Source organism: Lycorma delicatula, chromosome 1 (genome assembly GCF_047948215.1).
Source record: "Lycorma delicatula isolate Av1 chromosome 1, ASM4794821v1, whole genome shotgun sequence".
Classification (NCBI taxonomy): Eukaryota; Metazoa; Arthropoda; class Insecta; order Hemiptera; family Fulgoridae; genus Lycorma; species Lycorma delicatula.
In genome coordinates, this window is record NC_134455.1 from 263,069,643 (window position 1) to 263,088,745 (window position 19,103).

General features: G+C 31.6%; 1 protein-coding gene across 1 annotated transcript; it reads right to left on the reverse strand.

Moving 5' to 3' along the window:
- Positions 1-344: 344 nt before the first annotated feature.
- LOC142331033 (uncharacterized) lies at positions 345-18,623 on the reverse strand. The gene is made up of 5 exons (XM_075376632.1): positions 18,453-18,623; positions 10,184-10,417; positions 4,612-4,744; positions 1,946-2,103; positions 345-1,770 (listed from the first exon to the last, which is right to left on the reverse strand). The coding sequence occupies exons 1-5, from the start codon at positions 18,567-18,569 to the stop codon at positions 1,546-1,548; spliced, it is 867 nt and encodes a 288-aa protein (XP_075232747.1). The 5' UTR covers positions 18,570-18,623; the 3' UTR covers positions 345-1,545.
- Positions 18,624-19,103: the final 480 nt, after the last annotated feature.

Below are 19,103 nucleotides of genomic sequence, written 5' to 3' on the forward strand. Positions count from 1 at the left end.
AATAAAAATTTTTTATTTTCACTGTGGTTTTAATTTCGTGACCGATCGGACCTTGAAAAAAAATAACCCTCGTACAATACAAACTGTTTTCTAGAGCAGTAAAGCAAACTCTTAATTAGTAATGTAATAGATTATTTTTTGAGAAACTCTTCCTCATTAAAATTAAAAAATAATAAACCTTATTTGCCAGAATGGGCTGTGGATAACCAAGACAGGAATGGATTATTTAAGTATCAAAGAGGAAGAGAGGAATAAAACTTTAAAATCTTTGGCTTGATTATCAGGGTAAAGTAATTTGCATTTAGAAATTAAAATGTAGTTATTGATGTACAATATCTGTAAATTAAAACATAACTTTATTTCGATTATAATGCATAAATAAATTGGTAACAGTAATTTAAAATAAAAAATTTAAGTATTAATGAATATATTTATAAATATTAACATAAAAAATTAAGTGATTTTTTTTTTATTCAATTGAACAAAGATCTAAGGGTTAAATATGAACTATTAATAGATTCCATTTATTATCAGAATGATTGCAATACAGTATCCATCCAATTACATCAGATTGGTTTTATACATTCTTAAACAGTTATGATTAATTTTCAGATGTTTGAATTCCACATTTTTCTTAAAATGTAAAACTACACATTTTTCTAAATATGTAGTTTATTACATGTAAATGTAAAGATCTGATGCTATTAGTATTATCAAACAAAGATTCTGATTATTAGTTTTTCTGTCTCTTATAAGATGTATATTTTACCTGACTTGAACACCTTCACAGAAGTCACTATTGATTTTATAAATCTTAATTCTGATCACTCGTTACCACAGAGACTTTTTAAAATAGATACTGATAAGCTGAGAGAGAAAAGCTATCTCATGTGTATTGAAACTTTATATAGACCATTGCAAATAAGATGTAACACAATTAAAAGTAAAGGAGACAAAGCTACCCACAACCTATTTTGTCTATATTTTCATCCTGCAATTTCATGTAAGGGATTCTCTATATATAACTTACTTAATACCTGTGCAGTAGTTTACTTAAAGTAGTAGTAATCAATGTAATATAAGAAATAACTACAAATTCCTTGGTCATGGTTCTTTATATAATGTTCAGTGTAAATTTGGTTAATACTTTAGTGTTAAACCAAACATTATTAAAATTGTGCAGAGGACAGAATATTTATAAATACTATTCAACAACACTCTTTAATGGTATGTTATATAACAAAGAGCAATCAATCATTACATCTTTCAGCAGGAAAAAATCAAAATGATGTTCACATAGTAGAACAATACCAGTTACTTCTGTAAAAGAATATTAATAAATTATTGCTGTGATATTATTTAATAACTGCATTTTACTAAAAGTATACACATATTTAAATACAACATGCTATTTAATTGTTAGTGAGTTTTGTTTTGTTATTATTTATTTACTGTGAAGCATTTGCAAAAATTAGAACTGGTATTTAAAATTTTAAAAAAGATGACAAAAGAGAAAGTGAATGTTAAACTCTATTGTTTAAATAATTAGTTCTTGTCAATTCTAGCTAAGTGACCATTAGCACTTGCCACATATATCTCTCCTTTTGGACCAGCACAGAGAGCATTGATGCAGACGCCTAAATCAAGACTACCAATGCATTTTTCAGTAGAAATATCCCAGCCTTTCAAAGTGTTGTCATAACCACCACTATAAAGTGACAGCTGTGGCTCTTCCGCAACACACAAAGCATTAACTATCATTTCATGACCCTGTAAACCAAATATAGAATGGTATAATATATTCCTTACAAAATATCCATCATATAAATGTTATTAACAATACATACATACATACAGATCCATCAGTTATTTAAACAAGTTGCTTTCAAAAGTATTTTGTTCAATTTGTACTGTTAACTCTATAGCGGAGACATTTTTTTATTACCTTGATAACTGCCAATTTTTTAAACTTTGATGCTAATGTTGTATCATGAACTAAGATGTTACGTCCACAGCGACTCATAAAGCATATCTTATCTCCTACTAGACGAACTGGACTTCGACCTTCTATCACACCTCGAGATGTATACTGGCTACCTTTTCCTAAAAAATCAAGCAATTATTATAATACTTTAAGTTATTGTATTAAAATTATATATTGCCATATAATCACAAAATAATCAACATTTTTTGTTATAATATTTGTATAAGTACGTTACATTAGGCATTAGTTATACATTCTGTAACACAGTGAATATATTCAATTATGCAAAACAACTTAACCAACTCAACAATAAATAATCTTAATACTATTATGAATATTTTTTCTTGATTATTTGGCATCAGCTGCTAAATGATTAGCCATTATTAGAGCTGAATCTTTAAATTCCTACCAAAACCGTTTTAATTCTTCTATACTCCTAATGTAAAAACATAATATTAAATTTATTGTTAAGAACCTCTTTCTTTACTTCCTTGTATGAAGTAAAGGAAGTATTGTGGTCATGAAAAATTTCTGTTTTCAGATTGAATGGTGGAGAATGGAAATATGCATTTTGACCATCCCTGAATCCATCTTGACTATTTTCGGCATGATGTCTGCATGTACATATGTATGTATCTCCCATAACTCAAAAATGATTAGCTGTAGAATGTTGAAATTTTGGATTTAGGACTGCTGTAACATCTAGTTGTACACCTCCCTTTTTGATTGCAATCGACTGGACCAAAAGTGTCCAAAAAGCCCAAAATCCAAAAAATTTGGATTTGCACTTTTTCTTAACTGCAGTAATAAGCCTCACTGAGAGCTTTTCAAGGATATATCATAAGTAATATTTATGATATATCATTGATTCCAGACTCACAGCCAAATAAAATTTTAATTAATGAAATATTTGGGTCTTACAAGGGGAAGGCACATCGGTTCAAATCCGACTTCATGTACATATATATATTTTTTTATTTTTTATTTTTAATTTAAATGTATTGATTTATTAGTAATTATTAATCTCTGATTGTAAAAAAAAAGTTACAATAAATAATGATTCAATAACAATAAAAAGAGAATATGAAAAAAACAAAAGTTTCAGTGAAATAAAATTTTATGTACTTTTCATTTTAATTCAAAATTTTTTACAGAGGTTAATAATTATTAATAAATCAATATATTTAAATTAAAAAAAATAAATGTATATGAAGTTGGATTTGAACCAATGTGTGCATGGTTACGGATAAGACACATTCTCGCTTATATCACATAACTACTTGAGTGACATGAAACAAAATTAATTTATAAACTAATATAAAATGCTGATACGGACACCACAAAAAAATGTGATGCAGTGTGGTGTCCACCACACTTTTTATTAAAGAATTGGAGGATTGTATCTCACTTTCAAATGAAATGAAAGTTTAAATGAAGTCCAACAAAAAATGTGTGTTTGTAATTTAATAGGTGCACAAGGAAGTCATGTAGTGTCCACATCAATTTTTCAATTTTATTAAGTTAATATAACTGCTAAATGTCTTTTATAAAAATTATTGCACTTTCATTTGCTGTTAATTTTTTTCATGCAGGCTGTAGTTTTTGTATGCCTACCCATTTTAAAAATAAAACAATCTAAAATAAAAAATAAAAAACTTAATAAATTAGAAAATAATGATAAAACTGTCTCTAAAAACTGGTCAAAAAAAAATCATCATACTTTTTCAATTCTTGTTAAAATTTTAATTTTTTTAAGTCAGCATCAAATTTAAAGTTAGTAAATTATTATTAGTTGTTTATTACCTTGGTTATTTATTATTTATACCTGATACCAAAAACTGAAATTTTTAAGAGAAATTGAAAATTAATAAAATTTTAGGACAATTTTGTTGGAGTCACTATTATTGTTAATTAATTTTTAAAATAATATATTTTGCCTCATGTAATCATTTGGGTCTAGATGTAAACCCAACTTAAGTTTTAAATATTAAGTTAAATTTTTATGAACTGTATGCAGGTAATCTTTTCTCCCAAATTTCAATAAACTCTTAACATAGTAGTAAAACCTTGATAAGATCAGCATCACAAAATACATAATTATTAATAAAATGAAAAAATAGCTGTTAATTAAAGTTCATTAAAAAAAATAATAAATACATAAAATAATAATAAATTAAATACACGAAGATACTAAGGATATTAAATAAATTAAATAAGTACTATCAAAAAACTTACAAGAAATTCATGAAAATTATTTAACATATATTATTTGTACATTTTAAATAGAAGTGTAGAAAAGTCAGAATTTATTCATTATTTTCTTAATTAGTATTTTTTTTTTTTTTTTAACTAATTGACAAAGTAGGTAATTGTTTCTGGAAAGAATTTTTTTTATTTTAAATAAACTAGTGAGAAAATCTATAAGTGGGTACATATTTTTTTCATATGCAAGTGCTCTTTCTCATACTTAGTATGAGACGCAGTAGTATGTTGAGTTATGAAAAAATAAATTTTATTGCCTAGTTTGATAGAGGTGTAATAGTTCTATACTTCTTAATGGTAGTTAATAATAATAGTACTATAAACTATAAAATCAGTAAATATGTTCGATAGTTGAACCATTTTACCTGCTACCATTTCAGTTATGTTGACATCCAGATTCCTAGCTGTGAAAAGCAAATTTCCATGGACCAATAAATCCCAAACTTCTTCACCCATCTCATACATTGCAATTTGTTCATCATTTTCCCAGACACGTACCTTAGGAGCAAACAAAATATCTAATTAGTTTAATGTAATGATGTCAATTTATTTTAGTGTTATTTTGCCTTTAGAAATAATGTTCTCTAACTGAAACATTAATTTTACTAGGAAAGATTAAAACCGTAGTTTTTTTTTTAATTTAACTTTTCTTTTGGTATACACTTTTATATATCTGTAAATTAATAGCTCAATTTAAGATAAACATATACATTATCAATTTTTACTGTCATGAAATTAGTCTATTAATCTGCCTAGTTCCATGGTATATTACTTTTCTCACACTACCGAACTTCCGAATTTTATTATTTCATATTTCTATAACATATATGCACATCCAAGATTTATGATTGTGTGGCAAATTAATCATCTTAAAAAAATTGATTTTTATTATTTATGTATACATTATAGGTAAAAAATTTGCTTTAATACAGTTTTCTCTAAGATTCCTCTGAAAAAAATAGAAATTGATTTTTTCACGATACCTCCCACCACCTTAATGAATTTTGAAAAAAATGTAATATGATCAATGAAATATGAAAATATAAGAAATATCTGAGCCCAATTTGAAGGCATTTTAGTCAATCCTGAATATAAGGCCAAAAGCAGTGGAACACACATATGTACATACTTCTTGCATATATATATTTGCACATACTTTTTGGTCTAGATGAACTAGTTGGATCCCAAAATATTAAAATTTGTAAAAAATCCAATATCCCATTTTTCACATGATCTCCATACTTTCCCCTTATATCTTATACTTTAAAGGAAAGTAAAATGTAAAAAATTGTAGATAAAAATCTTTCAAAAGGTTTTTGAAAATATCTTTGATGGATAATGAGTTTTATTCAAATTACAAATCTTTTCTTCATAAACTTAGGTATTAGATTGTATTGTAATAAAATATGTATCTAATAGAATATATTAGAATTAGATTTGGTAGTGAAAAATAATTGCACATCATTTTTGACATGTTAGTTGCAAATTTTTCAAACTTTTCCTATGCTTCTTTAAAATCCCTACGATTTATTTTACTAAATAAAAAATAAATGATCTTAAGAAGAAGAGTCTGAAGCAATGAAGAATAGGAGTAAGATACATTTTTTAATTAGCTGAACATATTGGAGAATTAGAAATGTATAATGAAGTTCCAGGATAAATGTGCTCAATTCTTTAATAATATTGAGAATTATTTTGGTCAGGTTTGATTCATAATTGAAGACGATATTATGGATTTGTATTTCACTCCTCAGTAGAGAATGAAGAAAATAAGAAAAATAATAAATGAAGGAAAAAAGTTTTTTCTTCTAAATTAAGAAAAAGAATATATGATCGAGTATTAAGAAATACACAATCTTCTGGGGGACAGGAATACCATAGTTTTGAAGAAAGGGAAGAAATAATAGTTAAGGAGTGTAGGATAGACTTAAAGAATTCTTTGTGATTATGAACCAGTAGTTGTAGAAAACCATTTTAAAAAACAAAAAATGATAAGATATTCATGGGTCAAGACTAAATTTTAAAAGTATGAATACATAATACTGAACAAAGATTTTCCAAATATAATTGTAGAATGTAAAAATTGTTTGAAACTGTAATTTTATTGAGATGAAAAAGTAGATTAAAGCTAAAGAAAGTGAAAATAAATTATGGATAAGAATATAGAGTAAAGGATAATTAAATTAGAATTATGTAGAATTACATTTCAAGGAAACCATAGATAGAATATTACATGAAATACTTATTAAATAAGGCAAGAGAAAAACTTAACATAAGGGTAAGCGATAGGTTCAAAACTCATATAGTATTTTTTTTACTGAAAACTTTTTAAAAATTGATTGCACTTTCTTGTGGAAACTTAACTTTAAGAATTTATTTCCATTGCAAAAATTATTCTCAGAACTAGAAATAATTTCACTCTAATGCAGCTGAAGATATATAATTACAGAAAGAAAAACCTATAGTTCGAGTTTGGAATAACCTGTAGAATATTTTTCACTTGCACATTCACTACATGACAGTTCACTGACAATAAGTTTTAACACTGACAGTAAGTTTAGTCTGTTTAACAAGATGCAGAGATTAAATTTTACTTCCTAAACGTCTTTCAAAGTCATCATTGTTTTGATGAGAAATGAAGTAACATGCAAGCCAAACCCAAAATATTACTTTAACCTATTTTATAATCTCATATCTTCTCTTTAAATTTATTTATAACAGTTTATGTAAAAGAAAACAGAGTATTCAACTACAATTATTTTTCTAGTTATGTATAATTTAACAAAAATGAAAGTCTGACATTTATTATTAGTTTGGCATGTAAGAACTAGAAATATCACTGACAGTCATCCTTCAACAAAAGAAAAGAATTACTTCACCTGTTCATCCATTATGCCTTTCAACTTGTCAAAGCATCACATTGAAAAAAATAAACCTCAGTCAGTTTTAAAGTTAAAAAATATATATTTCACAATTTTTTTCTTGGCCAAAAAATAAGATAATACTAGGCTATGGAAAATCACAATTATTATAGAATCCATTCTTAAATATCAGATTTAAATTAATCATTTCTTTTTATACATCGACATAAGTTCTCTTTAAATTATTTAGCAGTACCCTCACTGAAGTAAATAAAACACTTTTAAAGATGATTTCAGCTAAAGAGATGGTGGATTATATTTTTTGACAGTATTCATCTATTCTGACTAGATAAACAATTTTAATACCTTTCATTACATTCATTATCAAATCAAAACAACCTATTTTTGGATAATTTTTTTTCGCAAAATTTCGATAAATATTAAGAGACTAATTATTTTCATATGAATAATTTTGTTAAATATTAAAAAAAAAAACAAATCCTTAAAAAATGTTTAATTTAATAAGTATTTGATTCATCGATTTTTTTGTTGATTTACGTTGTAAATGTACTGAAAAAATTTAATCTCAATCAACCTAATTTAATAGGCTATATCTTACATCCATATGCAGTAATTTTAAGCTACTTAATAGGCCAATTACCAATTAGTTTTGTTAATTCTCAATATCTTTATCGTACAACTCGGTGAGTTGCATTTTAATTATTTAAAAATATTAAACAAAATTCATAAAAATAAATAAAACGAAAACTGTTATATGCCTACGAAAGGTAAAACAAAACTTATTTTCTAAGACGCTTCTGCTTTCGATGTAATGCCACTCGCGTTTGAAGTTACAAAGTTCTGTTGTAACGCCAGTAGAGTTAGAAAATGCGGATGGCTCAACCTGATGAAAGTTTCTTCCTGCCAGATTTACCTGCTTACAGTAAAAAAAGGTTGTGATCTGAAAATCTATACACTCTGTAGGTGGGGAGAAGTTCGAGCACTGCTTAAAACCAAGAGCGCTCAGAATAAATGGCCATGTCATCGGTATCCAAAACCGAATAAAAGTATGATCACGAGATAAATAAATTGTATTATTATAATTTATATTATTTATGAAGTCTAAATTATATTGGCTGTATTCCAGACAATAAAATATTTATTTGCTAGTAACGCTATTGCAATTCTGTCCTGTAACGCAACCAGGAAACATTACTTGGTTTCGCGGCAGAAATCGCCGAAATCCCATTGCTGAGGTAGAAACTGGCCGACAAAATGTTTCCGACCGGAGAACAAGCTCCCATCGGTTTCAACTGTTAAGCCACCCCCCCCCCCCCCACCAATATTAGGAAGAGATTGTTTATAATATTGCGAGCACAAACCTCACGCATATAGTTGCACTAGTCAACGTTAGTGTAATGGTTCATCTGTAGCTCCTCCTGGGACAACTTGACGGTTGTTACCACCGATCACGTGCACCATACGCAAAATGATTTCAGATCACTTTGATATATGCGAGGGATATGTAGAATGCTACACACGCTGATGTGTAGAGGGATGTGTAAGAACGCTACAGCATCGTTTTTATTTGCAACTTGTTCCACGAGACGAATAAAATTCATGGCGACGGAATAGAAATAGTATGATAATAAGTACTTATAAAATTGTTAGTTGTTGAAATTAGTTAATTATAGTTATTGTTAATTAAATTGTTGTAATAACCAACATACGATCCACATATTCAATTATGCAAAACATATCATCAAAACAAAGAACGTTTAAAACATACAAATAGTGTTTGGCTCATTGGTATCTTGTGTGTTTTTTGTTATTTTCCAAACAATGAAATTAAAATATTAATTAGTGTATTTATAAAATTAAATAAAAGACAAACAAGACGAAAGAATATAATGAAAAATAATTTCTTGACACCTAAAGGAAAAGATCATAAACATTTAATCAAACTGTTATTAACGATCAAGAGTCTGACAATGAAATGTTTTAGAAAGGCGCGTTAAGATGAGTAAAAGAGGCGAACGCCTGCCATTTTTACAGCTACGGGGTTTCCGATTTCCAACTCTACGCAGGTCTTTACATGCGTAGAGAAAATTTGATCGTGTGTTTGCTTTAGGACTGCCGTGAATTAGTTTATATTAGATTACACGAGTGATGATAACATTTTCGACTGTTTTCAGTTTCGTCGGCCAAAAAACTTCAATATCTGTATTAAAAACAAATATTTTATACGGATTTATAAAAGTTTAAAGTTTGTTAAATTCTGGCCATCCCATCAGGAAATCATATCTTTCCAAATGATTTTTTTATTATTCTTAAGAATGTAGAATGCTAGATAAGGAAAGTAGCTAACTTTATTTTTCTGATAATAAAACATTTTAAAACTGCGGGTAGATCCACCATCGGCAATACCTGAGATTTACTTACATGGAATGTTTGTTTTATTCTCAGAAGTTCTAGATCATTAGGAATAGATTTTTTTATTCCGCATTTTGTATGTTTTGAAATCGGCATAAGGATTATTCATCGGTTTGAACTTATTTATACGTAACCTAGAATCTCTTTTTAATATTTTCTGTTATTTGAGAACCAATAAAAGTTGACATCTTTTACTGTTTTTTTTAGAAATTCATTAGTGCGCGAGTAATGAAAATTCATTGTCAGTCTTTTATCAATTTATTTTTAAAAAATTTTGACGTGCTTTATTGATCTAATGATAAAAGAAGCCAAATTTTAACTTTCCATGTTTTGCTTAATTGTTTATTCGGTTATGTTTGAAGTTATCATTGATGATAACTGGTAAAAACTTCCTTTAATTTTACAAAAATGAGGTTATAAGTTTAAATTTCGTTATGTCGGTCATTAGAATTAATCATTCTACACAATCTTTTTCAAATTTTATTATGTCTACGCATTTTATTTCCTATTTTAATCTTCTGACTACTTCACAACGAATTTTATATTATTATGCGGTAGACCTTCAATAAAATTTACTATTTTTAAAAATGTGGTAATAAATATTTTGTTGGAAAATGTGGTAGAATAGAAACGATACGCTTACATTGCCTTTATCTTCTCCAGAATATAATTTCCCGTTAGCGAGATGTAATTTCAAAACTTCAATATTCGGGTTATTTTGTAGAGTTTTCTTGGGTTCATTAGAGGTCAAGCTCCACGATTGAATAGTGCCGTCATTAGAACAGGAGTACAAAGTATCGTCCGTAACCGCTATGCTGTAAACGTTCACAGAATGTGCTTGAAATTCTGACTGCAGTTTCAAATCTGGACTCCATATCTGTAAGAAAATGAAATTTCAAGTAATAGTAAAAGAAACAGAAATAGATAGAAATAGAAATAATAGAAAAAGAAGAATGTACGTACGCTTATCGCAAAGTGATTCTGATTGTGTTGTATGAGTATAAACAAATCGACTACATTTAATACATTTTGTAAATTTACTGTTTTCATAAACTGAATTCATTTTCAGCTACTTTGCTATTGATCTTCTACCTGAAAAGTTTTACCTTTTACGAAAACATGGTTCTTTATTTTATCATCGGTTTGCACTATGTAACGTCGATTAGCGAAAGTTAATATTAAGTAAAATACAAAAAAATTACACACTATCAATTTAATTAGTAATTAGGCAGTGCCTTATTAAACACTGCGTAAAACGAATGAAATCTAGATTTCAGTGTGACATATCGAAGACTGCCCGGACAGATAATGATCTTAGTAAGAGTTATCCAGCGCAACATAAATTCGCACAGCCGAAACTGTTCGGTGGGATATCGAAACTTGCAAGTGGCCTCATTTTAATCTCCATACCAAAGAATAGTATTTATTAACCCGTACTTTCTATACTTACTGAAGAAATCTTCATAAAGTTTAGTTAGAAATTTAATTACTTTATTTTTGGTAGTACAATCTTGTAAACTATGACATTTTGAATGTTTTCAACTACATCCTGGAAAATTTAATTTGCGACATACATCATACCAGTAAACATATTTGTTCCCACTACCAAATTGCTGTAAGAGCGTATGAAATTAATTTTTCTAAGTAGCAATGTAATTGCAATAGATCCGAAGTATTACCACTCCGTGTAACGACCTCCTTTTAAATTTACTACTAAAGTCAGAGAAGAATAATTTCTATCGTTAGATAACTGATAAAAATCGTAAAAGAAAAGTAACATAATGATGGAAAAAGATCTTGAAATCCAGAATCTTTTCAAAAAATCAACGAAAAAAGAAGGTTTAGAAGAAAAACATGCAAATTTTAATCTTACAGAACCAGGGATGAAAGTATCCGCATGAACAAGCCACTTGTCAGCCGTAACAGCTTTCCTGTTCGGCTCTGCAATCACTAACAAATCTGCACCTAGTTGGTGGGTTCCTGCCAACAATTGTCGATGGCCTGTCGACATCGGTCTGCATTAAGTTGTATAATTCTCATGTCCGTTTGGAGCATGCACCACTCGTTGACCTGCGGTCCTCCAAACTGCACAGAATACTGGCTGCTTTCTCCGTACACTGCTGTCGACTGTGGCCCGGCTTGCCGTAGTTGAAGCACAGGCCCGTACGGTAAGTACCCGAGTATCGTGCCGAGACGTGGCCGACCTCCCAGCACCTGTAACATCTGGTCTCCTCCTCCCGAATGTCCGCCCGACATTGCACCCACCCGGTGCGCACTTGCTTTTCTGTCAAATGCCTGGCGGCTCGCATGATAAGGCCACGGCTCACATAATCGTTGTGGCCTTTTGGGTGAGCCGAAAGCTGGGCGCAGGGAGATCAACCTAAATTCTTCTCCGGCACCCAAGACAGCCATGACACTGTCTTTAACGGTTTATTCATCTGTTGTAACATCTATATCTCTGAGATGTACCACTCCTGTCGGTTTTAGCTCTCTGGCTAACTTGTAAATCCTCTGCCTTCGTTAATAAAATTTGTTTGAGGGATTCGGCATCCTTCACGTTCTTGATACGAATCTGTGCCTCCTCGTTGTTCTCTCGTCTGACCGATAGCACGTCCACCACCTCGCTAGCTGTAATTCGATCCTTCATTGACTGCACAAGATCGGAACAAGACCTCCTGGTGTCAGATCTTCTTTCTTCAACAGATGCACTCTTACCGTACCACCCCTACCTGTGGCGAGATAAGTCAGCAGCCTCCTTGCGGAGTGTCCCGTTTTGTCTCCGAGCAGTTGGAATACAGGTCATCTGACTCTCGGAGAACCCGTCGGAGAGCACGTAGGAGGTCAATCATGACAGCGCTGCCGCCCCCTTCGTGTCGTAGAAGGCTGTATATATAACCCCACCGACTGGTGATGCCTCTGAAATGATGGAGCTCTCTACTCTGTCCCTGACCACCTGTCCATTTCTAGTCTTGCCCTACCGGGGTAAAGAGGAGGCCAGGAAAGTACGTCTGCTTTGTGTAACACGACCGAACTGTCCCGCCAGATCGATTATGCAGACTATATCGTCCGTGCCCGACGGGGATTACTCCATGACCTTGGTCGTTAATAGCCAGAGATGAGCTAACAGACCTACCAGCTTCTCATCAGTGTATCATTTGTGGTTATTTAAATTTTCGCTCAGGTCCTCCTCCCGGCGAATCTCCAACTGCATCACCATGAAGATCTCCATCGGTGGTGACATCTCGCTTAGTCTTACTAGCTGTGGCGTCAGCTAGTAAACCGAGTTTCTTACTGATGACTTTACTCTCCCGTTTCGTACTCCGTTTTGTACACTTCTGGAGATCCCCTGCCAGTTTCTCTAATCTAGTCATGAGAGCCATAAGTTCGGGAAATGAGCACTCCTCATCAGAAGAGACCACTGTGAGGCGCTTCAGCTTGGAGGCAGCCTTCTGCTCCACAGGTGCGGCTGCAGATGTGCCCGTCGTTTTTGTAGCCATAACTTCTGGAGGTTTCGTATCTCGGACGGGATGATCACTTCTGACCGGAGATCGCTCAAGCTTCTTGCCGGGCTTGAAGGGATTCTTTGCTATTCCACCTCTATAATTGAGGTTTCAGCCGCAAACAAACGCAGGATCCTTGTTGGGGGTCCAAAATCACGTTTTTTTTACAATCCACATGGCTTGTTTAAGGGAGGATCCGTGAGGGTTGGGGATCAGGAAAATATATCTTCCCAAATCCGGGGTCGGATTTGGGGAAGTAAAAGATAGAGGGGGTGGAAATCAGTGTAGAACCAGAAGAGGAAGATTTGGTAAGGAAGGGTAGCAGAGTTTTGCAGGTAGGAAGTTCCCTTCTATAACACTGATACTTAGAATAGTTAGACTCAACAAGAATTGTGGAAAATATTCTAAGTCCTAACTGCGTCAGTAGTGACGTCAACAGCCTGTTTTACTCCAGTAAACAACTGCGTGACCTATATGCTCACGCAGAACACTGAATTGAGCGAAAGTAGCCTCTATTACCAGAAACAATAAGGCAGATCTCATAAAAATCAGAATAAAAGGTAAGTCCGTTAATCGATAATCAAAAAATTCACAAGACAGTTCCGTTAAAATTCCACCAATCAATCCCAATCGTCCGTACCAAAAACTTTACCGAAAAAACCAACCAAAAATGAGAAAATCGCGGAGTAAAGGAAACACACATCCACACGGTGCGAGTTCATCCACTCGACTATTACCTGGATCTACTCTTTTTTCTGTTTGTACAGTCTCAGGTCGACCGTTACTGAGATGTGTGGTTAACTGAAACCCAACCACCAAAGAACACCGGTATCCAAGATCTTGTATTCAAATTTGTATACACGTAACTGCCTTTACTAGGATTTGAGAAAATACGAAACTGCACTGTTACTCACTCTTTCTCATATTACTCGTATGTCTTTTTCTATAAATTTTTGTTTTTCCCTCAAATTTATGTAGAATTTGTTTGCTGTTTGGCCGCTTTAGTGCTATTTTATTCTTTGTAATCGCTTTAAGCTTCTTCCATTTCAACTATCCATAGTAGTTACTCGCTGATTGGGGATTGGCCATTTCTTTAAATGTATTATGATTGCTTCGTTATTTGTGTAACTGAACTGTTTTCTGATATATATAAATGTTATTGATCAATCGATCGAAGACCAAAGTGTGGCTTGAAGGATTTCCATGAAGCGTAGTACGTGACGTGTTGCTGAATTGTAACTCTTCTAAATAAGAACCTAAATGTTGCCTCAATATATCTTCTTGCTGTTACATATATTTTACTTCATCATAATTTTTAAATTTTTGTGTATCTGCACCACTGCCTGTACCGACATAATACCTACAGTCGACTTTACGATATGCCCACTGTGAAACGGATTAAGCGACAAATCCTCCTTAGTGTTGATTATGGTAATATATATTACTGTGCAGTAAGGATCTGTTAGGAATAATGTGATGCGATTGAAGACTCGTTTGTTAGTGAAAAAATTTCATATTGTGGAAGCGCGTCTGAAGTTAAGTTCAATCGTTACTCTTCTTTAAACGGACCGATTGATGATTCGATTTTATTTGTACAGGAACTTCATTTGGTGCCTTTTTCAATATAACTTACACAATTTTTTTTACCCAAATCACACATCGTCTATAAAGAAGATCTGAAGATATTTTTCCTTTTTTACAGTCACATCGTTTACATCGGAGTTCATATGCCACTGCAGAATGAAGCAAAGTTTACGGTCACGGACCGATGAATTGTTTAGCCTTGGCCACGTTGCACGATTTTTCTTGGCTGTTATTTTGACATAGCGTTATATTGACGCTAGAAAATATTTTTACGTTTGTGCTCAGAAAACACACAGAATCTGCATGTTTTCTTTCAATAACATTATGTTATATTACATTTATTTTATTTTTATTACTTTTATGTTTTAGGTTTTATTTCACGTTTTGCATGTTCAATTGGATTACTTGCGGCTTCGTTTTCATTTAATAGTTCAGTATTACTAGACTGCAACTATTGTAAAATTAAACCTCCGTTATTATAAACAATTTTTTTTATACTTCCATCATGCGTAATTAGATATGATCGATGAGATGGTAGGCGTAAAAATTCCACATCATACCTTTCTTTCTTTTCTTTTTTTCCTGTTTAGCCTCCGGTAACTACCGTTTAGATAATTCTTCAGAGGATGAATGAGGATGATATGTGTGAGTGTAAATGAAGTGTAGTCTTGTACATTCTCAGTTCGACTATTCTTGAGATGTGTGGTTAATTGAAACCCAACCACCAAAGAACACCGGTATCCACGATCTAGTATTCAAATCTGTGTAAAAATAACTGACTTTACTAGGACTTGAACGCTGGAACTCTCGACTTCCAAATCAGCCGATTTGGGAAGGCGCGTTCACGACTAGACCAACCCGGTGGGCTTCCACATCATACCTGGAAATGAACTCAACACATATGGGTCTTGGGTTGACACACCGATCACAGCGTACATTTACTGGACAAATTCTACAAAAATTCAAAATATATAACACTATGTTACCAAAAGTTATTTAAGAAAATACTATTCATTTTAGTATACAGTTTCCTTAACATCAGTTAAATTTATTATTAAACAAATTCATTAAAGAAATTCACATTTCTGCTAGTTGGATTCAAATAAATCTAGAAAGAAATTGAAGTCTAGATAGTAATCTCATTTAAGATATTCTTGCCATGAATTCAAAATCATGAGCGAGATTTTCTAATGATCATTTTTACTAGGTGGTACACATTAAATGATAGAATTGCTTACTTAGCCGGATACCTTATCGCGATATTGATAGTTATTACATGAGCGTTAGTTTATGCACGAACTCAGTGCTTACGCTTCCATTCTTTTTCAGTTTTTCAACTTAATATTACTTTTTTCATAACATACCTAGAATGTTGAGGTGAAATGATTAACAGAAAAGTAAAAGAGAAAGAAAAGACTGAGTTAATCAATAATGAAAAAAATAAAGATTCATTTTCTTTTTGTTTTTTTCGTTATATGTTTCAATTAAATAGTTTTTTGCAGTTCCAAAGTAAGCATGTGTAAAAGTTTCACCCGTAAAGTAAAAAATGCATTCCGTTCATCCGTTTATTTTTCATATATGCTTCGTTTTACGGAGAAAAAACCAAGAAACATTTTCTGCAGATGAAGCTAATCATCACCGATTCATATTAAACGTATCAACTAAAATAAGAATCACTGCAGCAGCCATATTTTTACCATAGTTCCATACACGAGACTGTAGTGTCGCGTATTTCTCGAAGAAACTAAGCTTTAAAGACGCCTGGTGTACAACCTTGTAGTCAATGCTAGTTTACTAGTCGAATACCATTAAAGTTTTGTTGTTATTTTTATAGAATGTTCAGTCTGTCCTAGAAACTTTCAATTTATCGTTATTTTTTCGGTTACATAAGTTATTCAGCTTTTAGAGTTTTACAGATTTAAAATAAATAAAACCACCATTTTTGCTTCTTTGTACGAAGTAAAGGAATTATTGTGATCGCGAAAAATTTCGGTTTTCAGATTTCAACGGAGATATCCATTTTGACCGTCCCTGAATCCATTTTGACTAGTTTCGGCGTGACGTCTGTACGTACATACATATGTATCTCGCATAACTCAAAAATGATTAGCCCTAGAATGTTGAAATGTTGGATTTAGGACTGTTGTAACATCTAGTTATGCACCTCCCCTATTGATTCCAATCGACTGGACCAAAAGTGTCCAAAAAAACCTTTTTTTGACACCAAAAAATTTTTGGGGGTCCAAAAAACTTTTCCTTAACTGCAGTAATCAGCTCTGATTGAGAGCTTTTTAACGTATATCATAAATGGAGCTTATTTTCATTGGTTCCAGAGTTATAGCCAAATAAAATTTTAATAATTAAATATTTGATCTTACCAGAGGAAGACACATTTCGAATCCGACTTCATTTCTTTTTTCTTTTTTACTTTTTTTGAATTTAAATATATTGATTTAATAATAATTATTAATCTCTGATTGTAAAAAAAAGTGTATATAATTTAATAGGCGTGCAAGGAAGTCATGTCGTGTTCACATCAGATTTTTGATTAAGTAATGGAACAACATGCTTTCCTATTTTTAATGTTTAAAAACGTTCGTCCCCTATTTCGCTAAAGCGGACGAAAACAGTTTTCCCCCTGCCTACCTTCTCTTAAATAAAAATTCATATCTCAAGAAGGGACCGAAAAATTGTAACGAAATGTAGTCCAAACGTCTAAATAAAACATTTTCCTCTAGAATATAAATGAACGTGGAAATGTTATGTTTTAAAATGTCAAAACTTTGACGGCGATTGTTTCTAACCTAATTCATTAATGTGAATTGTTAACTAACATGAATATTTCCTCTCAAATCTCATTGCGAACAATACGTTTTTCTAATTTTTTTTTGTTTCATTCAACTTATCTTGCACTATTTTGTTCAGAATTAAATTCTCTACAAGTTTTTTTTTTTTTAATTTTTATGTGTTTATTACCAATTTAACAAAGTTATTGTACGTCTAACATAAAACACAGAGTTTTTACCCCAATTTATTGGTTTTCACCCGAGATTTCACAAAAAAAACTACTGCAGATACGTCAGTTACGTATCACAATCTACCCCGTACAGAATATTTTTATAGTAGTTTAGAATTTCGCATTATTTAAAACCTAATAGAATTCTTGAAATTATATTTAATTTAAAAAAAATAATGCACAAGAAATATGCTAACTGGCAAAAATATATAAACTCTGTTTTAAACAGCATGTTTTACGCAAAAAAAAATTTTAACTGAGCTTCAATAGACACGACCGATTTACATTAGTTTGCTTGTACATCGGTACAATTGTTTGTTTACATTGGTTTATTAATTTATTTACAAAATTGTTTACTTAGATCGGTTCTTGTACACTAATGTAAAAATGAAAAAATTAGCCCGGTACTTGGAATCACGTCTGTTGGCAACTATTTACTTATACGTAAGTATTTTGTTATGTAAATAGCGCTCTTATTGTACGCGTTATAGACATTTATGATTCATACGTCTCGCTTGCTGCAGTTGTTAATATTAGATTTTAGGTTAAATTTTTACGAAGACAAACATTTTTATTTTGCCAATAACATTATATTTATTTCAAATTACTGCGACAGAGTTAACCGTCGTGAATTCTAACGATTATAAACGAATGCTAAGTTCGGCGTCCAGTGTATGATTTTACGGTTAGCCTCAATAAATGGTTTTAAATATTCAAAAAATTATACTGTAAGGTTATATTCTAAATACAGTAATATCGTGTTATAAATATAATCGACAATAGTAGGCTTAATTAAAACGATGGTAAATTACCTTAATCTTGCCATCATCTGCGCCAGTATATAACTTGCCATTATGAAAACTCAAAGTGACCACATCCCGTAAGTGTCTCTCGGCTTCAGAAACGGAAGCTGTCACCTTGAAGCTCATCGTTGTTGTTATAATTTACAGACTCACGATTTTAAGTGTTTTATATGGGGAATCGCTAAAAATAAATAAGGATTGCCGTCAGCCTGTAGAGTGCGCGCTGTTTAATCGCGTGCTATTCAGCTACTACTGACGTGCTTCTGTTAACCTACCTGACAACCGTATTACACCGTATCATTATTACATTGCAATATTTTCCATATAACTTGAAATATATGATACTTACACGATAGCATGTTGAACCTCTTCATCCCCTTTTCTATATAAAAAGAAAGTAATCTCGTGTAAAATATCATGTGATGTCTTCCCTACACAACCTTTCTTTCTATCTTAATTTACGGTGTCAGGAGAGCAACATTACGTCTTCCAGTTTAACTTACGAAACCGATAAAACTGAAATCCAACAGAATACTATTTTTTTTTTTTTTAAATCGTCTCATATAACGCACGAAGACACATATATAGTCAGACGGTCATTTATTGTATTAAAAAAAAACACAGAAAATATGCAGTAACAAAAACCGCTCATGGCATATA